This window comes from Coenobita brevimanus, chromosome 24, assembly GCF_032717465.1.
Source record: "Coenobita brevimanus isolate Jiangsu-jjx chromosome 24, ASM3271746v2, whole genome shotgun sequence".
Lineage (NCBI taxonomy): Eukaryota > Metazoa > Arthropoda > Malacostraca > Decapoda > Coenobitidae > Coenobita > Coenobita brevimanus.
Genome location: NC_136977.1, coordinates 14,888,568 through 14,900,905, shown reverse-complemented (window position 1 = coordinate 14,900,905; position 12,338 = coordinate 14,888,568). Strand labels below are relative to the sequence as shown.

General features: G+C 41.3%; 1 protein-coding gene across 5 annotated transcripts in view; it reads left to right on the top strand.

Annotated features, from left to right (window-relative positions):
- Positions 1 to 12,338, top strand: part of Khc-73 (Kinesin heavy chain 73) — a 1,251,394-nt gene that overhangs the window by 654,522 nt on the left and 584,534 nt on the right. For all 5 annotated transcript variants that reach the window (XM_080267622.1, XM_080267621.1, XM_080267623.1 and 2 more), the window contains exons 16-17: positions 4,040 to 4,262; positions 4,469 to 4,705. In XM_080267622.1, coding sequence (XP_080123748.1) covers positions 4,040 to 4,262; positions 4,469 to 4,705 — 460 coding nt within the window. The remainder of the gene's footprint in view (positions 1 to 4,039; positions 4,263 to 4,468; positions 4,706 to 12,338) is intronic.

Here is a 12,338-nt window from a genome sequence, read left to right as displayed (position 1 = left end):
CTAGGGCTGTCTCATACAGGACTGGTGTATTGGTATTAACGGGGGTATTTTTATGACATGTTGGCGGGTCATCTGGTAGATCAGGAAAGTCTACTTTTTATGAAATTCAAATCGTTAAAACTGTCCCCTGCCCCAGCCAGGATTCGAACCTGGGTCCATCAGGACTGCAAGCCGCCTCTCTACCGATTCAGCCAATTGCTTTATTCATTCATTCATTCATTGCCAGACGCCATGTATCCCAAACGGGGTGGCCAAGGGCTTAGAGTTAATTGTTTTACAGGGAGGGGCACCAATCCTCCACCAACCCCACTTGACACGTAGGGAGAACGTTATGCCAACAGCATCTGGTGTTCCCAGGCGGTCACCCATCCAAGTACTAACCAGACCCAACGTTGCTTAACATCCTGTATTTCAAAAGTTTTTGAGTCTATTCTTAACCAAACAATTTTAAGTTACCTTTCCTATCACAACCATCATTCTGATCGCCAGGAAGGTTTCCGCCAGGGATGCTCCACTGGTGATCATCTCACCTACCTTTCAGACTCCTAGTCATCCTCATTTCAGGACTTTGGTGAAAGCTTTGTCATTGCATTTGACATATCAAAGGCTTTCGATCAAGTATGGCATAAATCTTTATTTTCCAAACTTCTCTCTTACGATTTCTGTCCTTCTCTCTGCGCCTTCGTCTCTAGCTTCCTTTCTGGTCATTCTATAGCTGCTGTTGTAGACGGTCACCATTCTCCTCCTAGAGCTATCAGTAATGTCGTTCCTCAGGGCTCTGCCCTATCTCACCTGTCTTCCTTTTACTCATCAATGACCTTTTGAGCTGTACATCAAACCCTATCCACTCATATGCTGAGACTCCACCAATCACCTTTCCATTTGCTTCCTGCAGCGTCCATCTCAGCAGTTACTTTAACAAACAAGGCATGAGACTATGGCACACCTAATGTCTGACTTGGCTCATATCTCTGACTGGGGTGAAAGTAATCTTGTTTTTAATGTGGCAAAAACTCAGTTTTTACATCTTTCAAAAATCTTCCACAGGAATATCCTTTGATTTTTAACAGTATCCAACTAAATCCTGCATCATCTTTAAACATACAGTACTTGGAGTTTCATTCTCTCGGGATTTATCTTGGATAGATCATGTTACCTCTCTTACAAAATCAGCTTCCAAGAGATTAGGTGTGCTAAGCTGACACTGTCCTATTTACCCCTGCACAGTTGTTGACTTTGTACACAGGTTTTATTTGCCACTGTGTAGAGTACAACTCTCATGGGTGGGGAGACTCCCCACATACATCTCTTCACAGCAAGATGGAGTCAAAGTCTTTTCATCTTATTAACTCTCCTCCCCATACTGGCTCCCTTCAACTTCTGTCTCTTTGCCATGTTGTTGCATCTTTATCTCTTTTCTGTCACAATTTCAATGGTTATTGCTCGTTTGAAGTGTCCGCTTCCATCCCTCCACCACTACGGCAGGTGTGCAGCACCTGTCGAGCAACAAACTCATCCCTTGTTTGTCCAGCTTTCTAATGCAAGAGTTAACCATTACTCCCAGTCCTTCATGTATGCAACAGGTCAACTCTGGGACTGTCTCCATCTGTCTATATTTCCTACTATCTGTGATCTCCAGCCTTTCAAACATAGTGTGTCCAGGCATCTTGAAATGAACAGATAATGAATTTGGCTCTCTGTTTTCTTGTTTCTGTTTTTTGTTGGAGGGAACACTCTTGCAGGCTCCTGGCCTTGGTTTCATCTTTCATGCACTGGGGGGGGGGGGAATCTGCTTGAAAAAAATGAGGTGCAGAGTGATGCATATTTTACTAACCTTTATATAGACGTATTTATTAGGTTCAAGTAGACAGTTGATGCACCTCAAGATCAGTGGAACCAGGTAATGCCAGGCCGTATGGAAGGATAAAAGAATGAAAGAATAGAAAAATGAAGGTAAAGGAACAGGGTGTATTATAAGAAAAGGTCTAATAACATGATGAAAAGCAAAGAAAATGGATTGAAATATTAAAATGAAATAGGTCAGAAAGAGAAATATTGAAAAAATGTGGTGTCGGGAAGAAGACTAAGAGAGGAGGGCAGGGGAGGATGTCAGTTACCCACCCATCTTGGAAAGTGTAGCTGAACTCCCACTACAGCAATCTTCAGTCATTTTGTGGGTCATAATTACTATCCTCTTCATCAGTGACACATCTTTATGGCAGAATCATCCCCTGATGAGTCTGTCTCCTATATATATTGGGCATAATTCCCTCGTCACTATGGGAGGGAGGAATGTAAGAGGCCATAACAAACTCACACAGCCTCTCCCTCTGCATTCAAGGGCCAGACTAAATCCATTCTGGGATCATTGGGAATATGTGCAACACCACGGGAAAATGAAAAATACATGATTGGTCTATGAGATATTGCGATATACTGTAGAAAAACTGTGCACATTTGGTCAAGGCTTATGACGTGTCTATTATGTACGGTACAGCATTATCATGTGATGGATACAAAAGCTGATATGCCACATCTAATTCTAAACATGCCAAAGTAGCCATCCCAAGCATTCTTTAATCCCTATCACCTCAATTACATAACCTCAGTACTCACGTACGGATGTCACTAATATGGTACTGGTGTTGCACTTTTTTTTAACATCTGCATGTATGCACAACAAATTTCTAGTACTGAAGGAGTTAACAACAGAGTATCGTCAGCAAGCGATAATACAGCTATTTTTCCAAACCATACCTTGTCTCCGTACTTTACACGATATATCAGACCAGTATTGTCCTATGCTTCCTCAGTGTGGGCTTCCATCCTATCTTAAGCTCACTACAAAACTTTGCAGGTTTACAGAACAATACCTTAAGTATCTTCACTTACTGCATTCATACTACTGTTGTAGCTCATTTACATTGCAAAACCAACATCCTCATTATCTCAGTATTAGACGTACACAGTTCTGTGTGGCAGTGTTTATCAGCACACATCATCCCTGTCATTATATGACACATCCACACAGTACAAATGGTACATAAATTCATCCTCACACAATCATTACGAGACGCTTTCAACGACGTCCTGGTTCCAGACACTCTTACGCTAACAATGAATAAACTTCTACACACCCACTTCACAGGCTGGACAGTACAGCCCCTTACTATACAGTACTGTGAGCCTTCTCCCCACTCCCAGATATCCACCCAACAGAGGTATTATTGAACTGAGCTGATCTACCTCACTTAGGTAGGCTTAGATCAGATCACCACCCAGCCTTCCCAAGTTACTAGTTAAAGTTTGGATTGGGTGGAATCACACATGACATGTACCCTACTTGTAGATTAGGCCCACTCGACACAATACATAATGGAGCACAGCACAGTGCATGATGCAGTAAGATGCAAACATGACATCAGTGGGGTGGGGAACCTGTTGGACAACCTCATAGGAGCATTTGTTCATCTGTGGTCAACAAATCTGCTTGGTCAGGTAGACTGGGGTTAAGCAGCCACAACAACAATAACAACAACAACTCTTTCTCACTAAGTACACTCCAACATCTGCTGCTTTACCTGTATATCTTTTATGGCACCATTGATTTTCATCATCACCATCATCATCATCGTCATCATCATCATCATCATCATCAATCATCATCATCATCAATCATCATCATCATCATCATCATCATCCAAACCTCCTTTCCCACCCTTGGGCAGGGTGAGGAGTAACAGTTTCCAGACATACATATATGACATATATACGATGATGTCAAAAGTCAGTGCTTTACTATGGGGGTAGCAGAAGGCTGTCTAAAGCTTTCTGGATCCTCCTCCTCTTCCTACTCGGATATGGTACTGGTGAGAAGGTAGGCTTGTGGAGAAGGGGTTAAGTTCGTGATGAAGAGGTTAATACTTGAAGCTACCCTTGCAACACCACACTCAATATAATATGCCCTCTGTTATTAATCATTGCTCGTCTGCTGCAGAGAGAACATGCCTGAGCATAGATCTCTTTTTTACTCTTACAGAGAGGACACATTCCGTCGTAGCCTTGCACAGCTCCGGCAAGATATCATGAAGGCCAACACTTTAGTGCGGGAGGCAAACATCTTTGCTGATGAAATGGGGAAAAAGACAACTTTTGGTGTAACTCTCCAAATTCCTCCACAGAACCTATCACCTAATAGAAAAAGATCGGCATTTGTCAGTGAACCAGCAATTCTAGTCAAAAGAATGGGGAAACCTAATCAGGTATGGCATATTTCAGGTTTAAGTGCTATGTAAAATGATATAATGATATTGTAGATGTTAAATATGCTATAATTACAGTATTAACTAACAGAACACACTTCCACATACTACTTACATTAAAGTGGTAGTGATATTACTTGTACTGTTGTTCTGTATTTGAGTTTTTAAAAAAAGGCTTATATTGAAAACTTCTGTTTACTTGTCAGGTATGGTCAATGGAGAAACTGGAGCATAAGCTTATAATAATGCGGGAAATGTACGATGAGCAACAAAATGACCCACTTGCCACCCATCCTGAAGCAGATCCGTTCTATGAGAGTCAAGAAAATCACAATCTCATAGGGGTGGCGAACATATTTCTCGACTGCCTGTTTCACGATGTCCGACTCAACTATCATGTTCCTATCATATCTCAGCAAGGAGAAGTGGCTGGCAGATTGCAGGTATAGTGCTGTTCTTAAGATTTTGAGCTGTTATAAATACCTGTGCTATATGTCCTCATAAATACCTGTGCTGCTGTCTTCAGAATGATATGTTTCAAACTCTCAAATCTAAAAATTTATTTCTGAAAACCTACATATTTTTTTTTTTTTTAAATGTGATACAGAGGTGTTAATAATACTTGTCAACACACATTGTGGATATTGGAAGAACTATTTTGTGTGTGTGTGTGTGTGTGTGTGTGTGTGTGTGTGTGTGTGTGTGTGTGTGTGTGTATTTACCTAATTGTGATATTCAGGAAATGAGCTACGTTCATGGGGTCCCGTCTCTGTTTCTCAGTAAGTCAAATTTTGCTTTAAACTCGTTTAAGTTTTTAGAATGGATGATCTCTTTTTCCTGACTATTCCACAGGTCTACAGTATAAGGAAAACTATATTTCTTGATATCCTTCAAGCAGCTTGGTTTCTTGAGTTTCATTCCGTGTCCTCTTGTTACTTTCTTATCCCATACAAACAGATCTTCTTTCTTGGTTTTATCTACTCCCACCATGGTCCTGAACACTGCAATCATGTCTCCTCTCTTTCTCCTTTCTTCTAAGGAAGGCAAATCCTGCTTTTCCAACCTCTCTCTATACGACAGATCTTCCAGACTGGGGACCATTTTGGTTGCTGTTCTTTGTATTCTCTCAATCTTGTTTATATCTTTCTTTTTGTGTGGGGACCACACTACTGCTGCATATTCCAACCTGGGGCAAATCATGGCCACTATCAATTTTTTCATCATCTCCTCATCCATATAATGAAAAGCTACTCTTATATTAGTCAGGAGTTTATATGTCTCACTAACTTCCTTGTTAATGTGTTTTTCAGGTGACAAACTATCCTGGACCAGCACTCCCAAATCTTTCTCTTCTCTCGCTTTTGTGATGGGTTCATTACCCATCAAATAATTCAATGATGGCCTCTTGATACTTTTACCCATTTCCAATATTATATATTTCTTTGCATTAAATTTCATTTCCCACATACGGCTCCAATTGTGTATCCTATCCAGATCATCCTGCAGCAATTTATAATCCTCCTCAACCTCTACCTTCCTCATTGTCCTTGCATCATCAGCAAACAGACTTGCATAACTGTTCACTCCATCTACCATGTCTATCTATCTGTCTGTTGCCAGACGCCTCAGTCCCGTTCGGGGTGGCCACAAACAAATCGCCTCTACTTCACTCTGTCCCCTGCCATTTCACTGCCCCGCTCCCAACTCACACACCCCTCTCTCATATACCTCTCCACCCCATCCTTCCATCTCATTCTCGGCCTCCCTCTCACTCTTCCCCCCTCCACCTCACTCACATACACTCTCTTCGTCAGTCTGTCACCCTCCATCCTCTCCACATGGCCAAACCACCTCAGTGTATTCCTCCTAACGCTTCCTATCACATCCACATCAACACCACAACGCTCCTTTATATCCTCATTTGTCAGCCTGTCTCTCCATGTGACTCCACAGGCTCCTTTTAAATAACTCATTTCCACTGCTCTCACTCTTGATTTGTGTCCTTCCAACAACGTCCAAGCTTCACTACCATACGTTAGAGTTGGTATCACAATACTGTCATGTAGTAACTTTTTCACTTCCATGTTCACTTCCCTGTTTCTTATCACCGCTTTCAAGGAACCAGCAACCTTTCCTCCCTGCTGTACCCTTTCAAGCACTTCACCTTCCAAACCTCCATCTTTACTCATCAGACTACCCAAGTACTTAAACGTACTCACATTTTCCAATTCCTCACCATCCAACCTCGCTGTACATTCACTGACTTTACCTCTCTCAGAGACCATCACTTTACTCTTCCCCACATTCACCTTTAGATTCCGGTTCTTACACACTCTCCCAAACTCATCCACCAAGCCCTGCAGCACCCCTTCATCTTCACTCAACAACACAGTATCATCTGCAAACAACAGTTCAGGGAGTTTCCAAACACTATCCTCTCTCACCAGGGCCACTCCAACATCCACTATCCTACCTTGTACCTCTTTTATTACCCCATCCATGTACAGATTGAACAACCATGGAGACATGACACATCCCTGTTTCAACCCAACCTTCAAAGAGAAAAATTCACTTAGTTCACCATCCACATGCACTGCGGCCTTAGCACCATCATACATACTCTTCACAGGATTCAGCAACTTCCCATCTACACCATATATTCTTAATACTTTCCACAACCCTTGTCCATGCACCCTGTCATATGCTTTCTCCAAATCCATGAAAGCTGCATACAACTTCTTTCCCTTCTCTAGTAACTTTTCCACTAAAGATCTGAGAATGAATATCTGATCTACACAACCTCTTCCCTTCCTAAAGCCTCCCTGTTCTTCTCCAACTAATTCCTCTGTTCTTTCTTTAACTCTTTCAATAAGTATCCTACCATACACTTTTCCTATTATACTAAGAAGACAAATGCCCCTATGATTTCCACACACTTCTTTTTCTCCTTTTCCTTTGTACAAGGGAATAATCATACCTGACTTCCAATCTTCCGGGACTCTACCTTCCTCCCAGGCCAATCTGCACATTTTCCACATCTATTCTACTACTGTCTCTCCCCCATGCTTCAGCATTTCACCACACACTTCATCAATTCCTGGGGCTTTCCCCAATTGAACTTTCTTCATTGCTTCCACAACTTCTATCCTACTGATTTCTTCCTGTCTTCTCACCTCCCTCCTTCTCCCAGCCATACCCCAGCCACTTATACTCGCATTACTTCAATCCTGTATGTTCAACAATTCCTTAAAGATTTCTCTCCATCTGCTCACGTTTTCTCCCTTCTCCACTAGTAATCTACCATTTTTATCTTTTCACTCCCCTGCTAACCTTACTTCCACCCTGTCTTACTCTCTTCACCTCTTTCCAGAACATTTTCTTACAATCCCTTCACTTTACACTCAAATTCCTTCCAAATTCCTCATACACTCTCTTCTTACTCTCTCTTACTAATTTTTTCACCTCTCTCCTTTCTACATATAACTCTCTCTTCCGCCTCTCAACTTCTTCCACGCCCCTATTTCTCATCCATTCATTGTATGCTTTCTTCTTTTGTGCCACAGCCTGTCTTACCTCTTCAGTCCACCATGCTGTTCCTTGCACCCCCCTCTGTCTTCTCTTCCTCCCACACACCACATCACATGCTGCACATATTTCTTCTGTAAATATCCTGCACACACCTTCCACGTCCCCCATCTGCTCCAATTCATATTTGCCCAATCGTTCCTCCACTTCTCTCTTATACTCTGCCTTTTTCTCATCTTCTTGTAACCTTTCCACTCTCCTTGCAACTACTCCTTTCTCTCGTCTTTCCCTTCTTCTATTTCTCCAACTTACTTGGATCCTAATTCTAGCCACCACCAAGTAGTGGTCAGAAAGTCCACTCCCCCAACCTCTATAAGCCCTTGCATCCATTACACATCTTCACATCCATTCATCCACATACACATAATCAATCATTGCCTTCCTTTCATTCAGTTCACCACCCACCCTTCTCATCATTTGCCATGTATACCTGTGGATCATTTTATGCCTGAAGAGGGTATTGACTATCACCAACCCGCTCCCAGCACAAATGTCCACTAACTCACTGCCATTCTCATCTGTCTCGCAGGCACATCCCACTCACCAACTATTCCATCCACCTTCACATTCCCTACTTTACCATTCATATCACCGATCAAAAACACTCTCTCATTCCTTCCAAACTTTTCCATGCACACTTCCACATTTGTCCAGAATTCTTCTCTCACTCTGCTAGCACGATCTTGCATTGGCGCATACACACACACAATCGCCCACATTTGTATTCCAACTTTCAGCTTTACCCACACAATCCTTGACCCAAGTGATCCATACTGTCTTATGCTCTTCTTCCATCTTTTACTCACAACTATACATACTCCTTCCTTTGCCCTCTCATTCTCACCTACTCCTGCACATATACCCCATCCATACTCCCATTCTCTCACACTTTCTTCTCTTCATTTTGTTTCAGTTATTCCACATACATCCACTTTCGCACCCTCAAGCACCTGGACACTGGTCTATAATTCAGGGGTTCTTCTCTGCTTCCTCCCTTATAAATTGGTACCACATTTGCCCTCTTCCATTCTTGAGGTACTTTCCCCTCTTCCAGAGAACTGACAATTAAACTGTGAATCTTATCCGCCAGTTGTTTTCTGCATTCCCTGAGTACCCAATTAGAGATTCCATCTGGTCCTGGGGCTTTCCTTTCATCTTGAGTTTCCAGTAATTTATACACTTCCTGTCCTTCCTCTTTTATATCTTTTATCATTATATTTCTAGTCACTCCCTCCCCTTCCACAAACTCACTTTCATTAGTGAAAACTGACTGGAAATGTTTGTTCATTATTTCTGCTTGCATTGCCGCATCTTTATATACCTCTCCTTCTGCTTTCAGTTTGGTGATTCCTTCCTTTTGTTTCAGTTTGCCATTGACAAATCTATAAAACAGTTTGGGTTCATCCTTACATTTGTCTCTTACACCTTTTTCAAAATTCGTTCCTTCCTCTTTACATATTCTTGTGTAATCATTTCTAGTTCTTTTATAGTCTTCCTTTGTTCTGTTGTTACCTCTCTTTCTCCAATTGTTCCACGCCTTATCTCTCTTTTTTTTGCTATCATACACCTTCTATTAAACCACTCCTTTTTTCTGTTTTCTTTCCCCCTTACTCTTGGCACAAATTTTTCCACTCCCCAATTATAGAAGCCTAGAAAAATATCCCACTTCCTCTGTATCTCTCGTGTTTCTCTGAATTTTCTCCAATCTGCATTTTCGAAAAATTTTCTCACTCCTGTAACGTTTGCTTTCCCAAAGTTGTATCTTCCTTACCTGTAAAGCTCGTCTCTTAGCTCCACGTTACCTGTTATCATCTGGAACTCAGTGACCACATGATTACTTTTTCTAATAGGACACAGATATTCCAAAGATTCTATTACATCGGATTCTTTGGTAAACTGTAAGTCTAGTCTTGCTGGTGTGTCCTCACCTCGGAACCGTGTTTCTTCTTTAACCCATTGCGTCATCACATTGTTCATTGTAATATTTAATAATGTAGTGCCCCACGAATCTTTGCTGCCTCCTGAATCCCATTCCTCCCAGTTCACCTCTTTACAATTGAAGTCACCCATTAAAATTGTATTGTTATTTTTCTCAATCATTTTATGTAAATAGCTAGCCATGTCTGACAACATTTCCTGGTATTCATCATCACTCCATGCTCTTGTCTTAGTGGGAACATACACTACTGCCATATCTCGCTTGTTATTCTCTCCAGTTTCTAATTTCATATTTATCACTTCAGCCCTTCCTTCTCCCATTTCCACAGTATCTACATTTATGTTGTTCTTCACTGCTATCATCACTCCTCCTCCCGTTTTTTCTCTTCTGTCTCTTCTCCACAATTTGTATTTACCATCTCCTATATGAACATCAATATCTTCTCTTAATTTGGTCTCTACAAAGCACGTAACTTCAGGTTCATGCACCCTCAAAAAATCATTGATTTCTGGCCTTGCCGATAATAAACCATCATCATTAGTATATGCCACCTTCCAATTCTTTTTGGTGTTTTTTATACCCTCTTTTCTCCTTCTCTCTGCCAGTACCACTTCCTAAATTTCTGATCCATGACTCTCCAATAAAACACTATCTTCTCATCCTCCGTTCTCTGTTCGTTTTTTACCTTTGCTTCCTGTACTAATTCCTTTATCTTAGCTCTTTCTTCCTCATTTGCATCTCTCCTTATCCAAACATTTTGGAACCCTTCCTTGTCTGATAATTTCCATGTTCTACTGATAATTTCATTTACTGTTGCTTGGGACTTAAACTTTATCTTCAATGGCCTTGCCCCTCCTTCCTCGTACTTTCTTAACCTAAACACCTCTTCAATCTCTTCTTGAGCTTCGTGGTTTTCCTCCATGACTAGTGACATTATTTCTTTAACTTTACTCAGTTCTTCACTTTCTCTTTCTGATCTTGTTGTCATTAGTTTTTCTTTAACTCCTGAAATTATTATACATTTTTTCTTATCTCCTACATCTCTAACTAAAGATTCTCTACTTCTCAGCACCCTAACCTGTCTACTTTTTCCTTACTTTGTTGTTCTATAATCTCTTTCAAATTTACATTTCCTTCTTCCTGAATTTTCTTCCACCCCTTATGCTGTTCCTTGATTTCTTTAATGTGCTCATCCTGTATTCTTGATTTAGATTCATACTCATCTAGTTTGTTTTTCATCCTGTCCCTTTTTTCTTCTAACCTCTTATTCTCCCTCTTAAGCTGATTTGTTTCATTACAGGCTGATTCATTGCTAACTTTTAATTCGGTAACTTCTCTTTCTTGTTCGTCACTGCGTGTACGAATTTTTTCCAGGGTATTCCTTAAACTTTTGATCTCGTTATCCTGCTCTATGGTCCGTCCCTGTAACTCTTTAATTATTGCCCATACCGTTTTTATCTCCTGGACATTCCTCTCCACTGTTTTCTCTACACCTGCTATTCTTGTTTGGTTCAACTTAATACTTCCATTTCCCACATCCTCTTCAAAGAAGCCCTCGAATTCTCTCTCGCTACCTGTAAACATTGCACCGTCCACCATGATTCAACCATATGGAGACTATTTTCACTATATTTTATTCTTTTTGTGAACATAGCCACGTTTTTTTTTACTACTGTCCGACGGGACCACCACTCACACACTCATTAACATGTTCATAAATCGGTTGGTCTTCTTTTCGTCGCTGATTTTGTGATTATTTAGCCACGATCCAGGAAGAGCTCCATCTCTGTCGGCGACCTGTGTGTGTGTGTGTGTGTGTGTATACAAACATCATCATCATCATCATCATCATCATCATCATCATCATCATCATCATCATCATCATCATCATCATCATCTGGACCTCCTTTCCCACCCTAGGGTAGGATGAGGAGGTGGAATGTCCAGACAGCCTAAGTTTGCCCAGCCCAAAGGGCCATGCTTCCATTCACTCATCATTCAAGCCCCTGGAATCCTGGCTCTATCTGATACACCAAAAACTTTTACCGCATTCTTTAGCTTCACATAAACATATCTGATAGGGTCAGTCCGGATGCCGTCACATTAAAAAGGGGTGCCAAATCTCTGATCATTCACTTCTCACAAGATTCATCCAGCCAGCTCAATCTCTTGTCAGTACCCTAGCCTTGCCGACTTCCATACCTATCTTCCTCACACATTCACCCACCATAGCCCTCCAACTTCTCCATGGCCTACCTCATCTCCTCCCTCCTTCAAATTCGCTCAGATATACCTTTTTCACCACTCTGTTGTGATCCATTCTCCCCACATGACCATAGCGTCTCAGTACACTTTCATCGATTCTAGTGTCCACAGACTTCCTCACTCGCATCTTTCATGAATCATATTATTTCATATCCTATTCACACTCCGTATAGTACATACATTCCTCAGCAGTCCCATCTCCACTGTTCTTACTCGTACTCTTGACTTTTCATTTTTGTGCTGCACCATATCTCACATCACTATGTAAAAATTGGCACTTATACTTC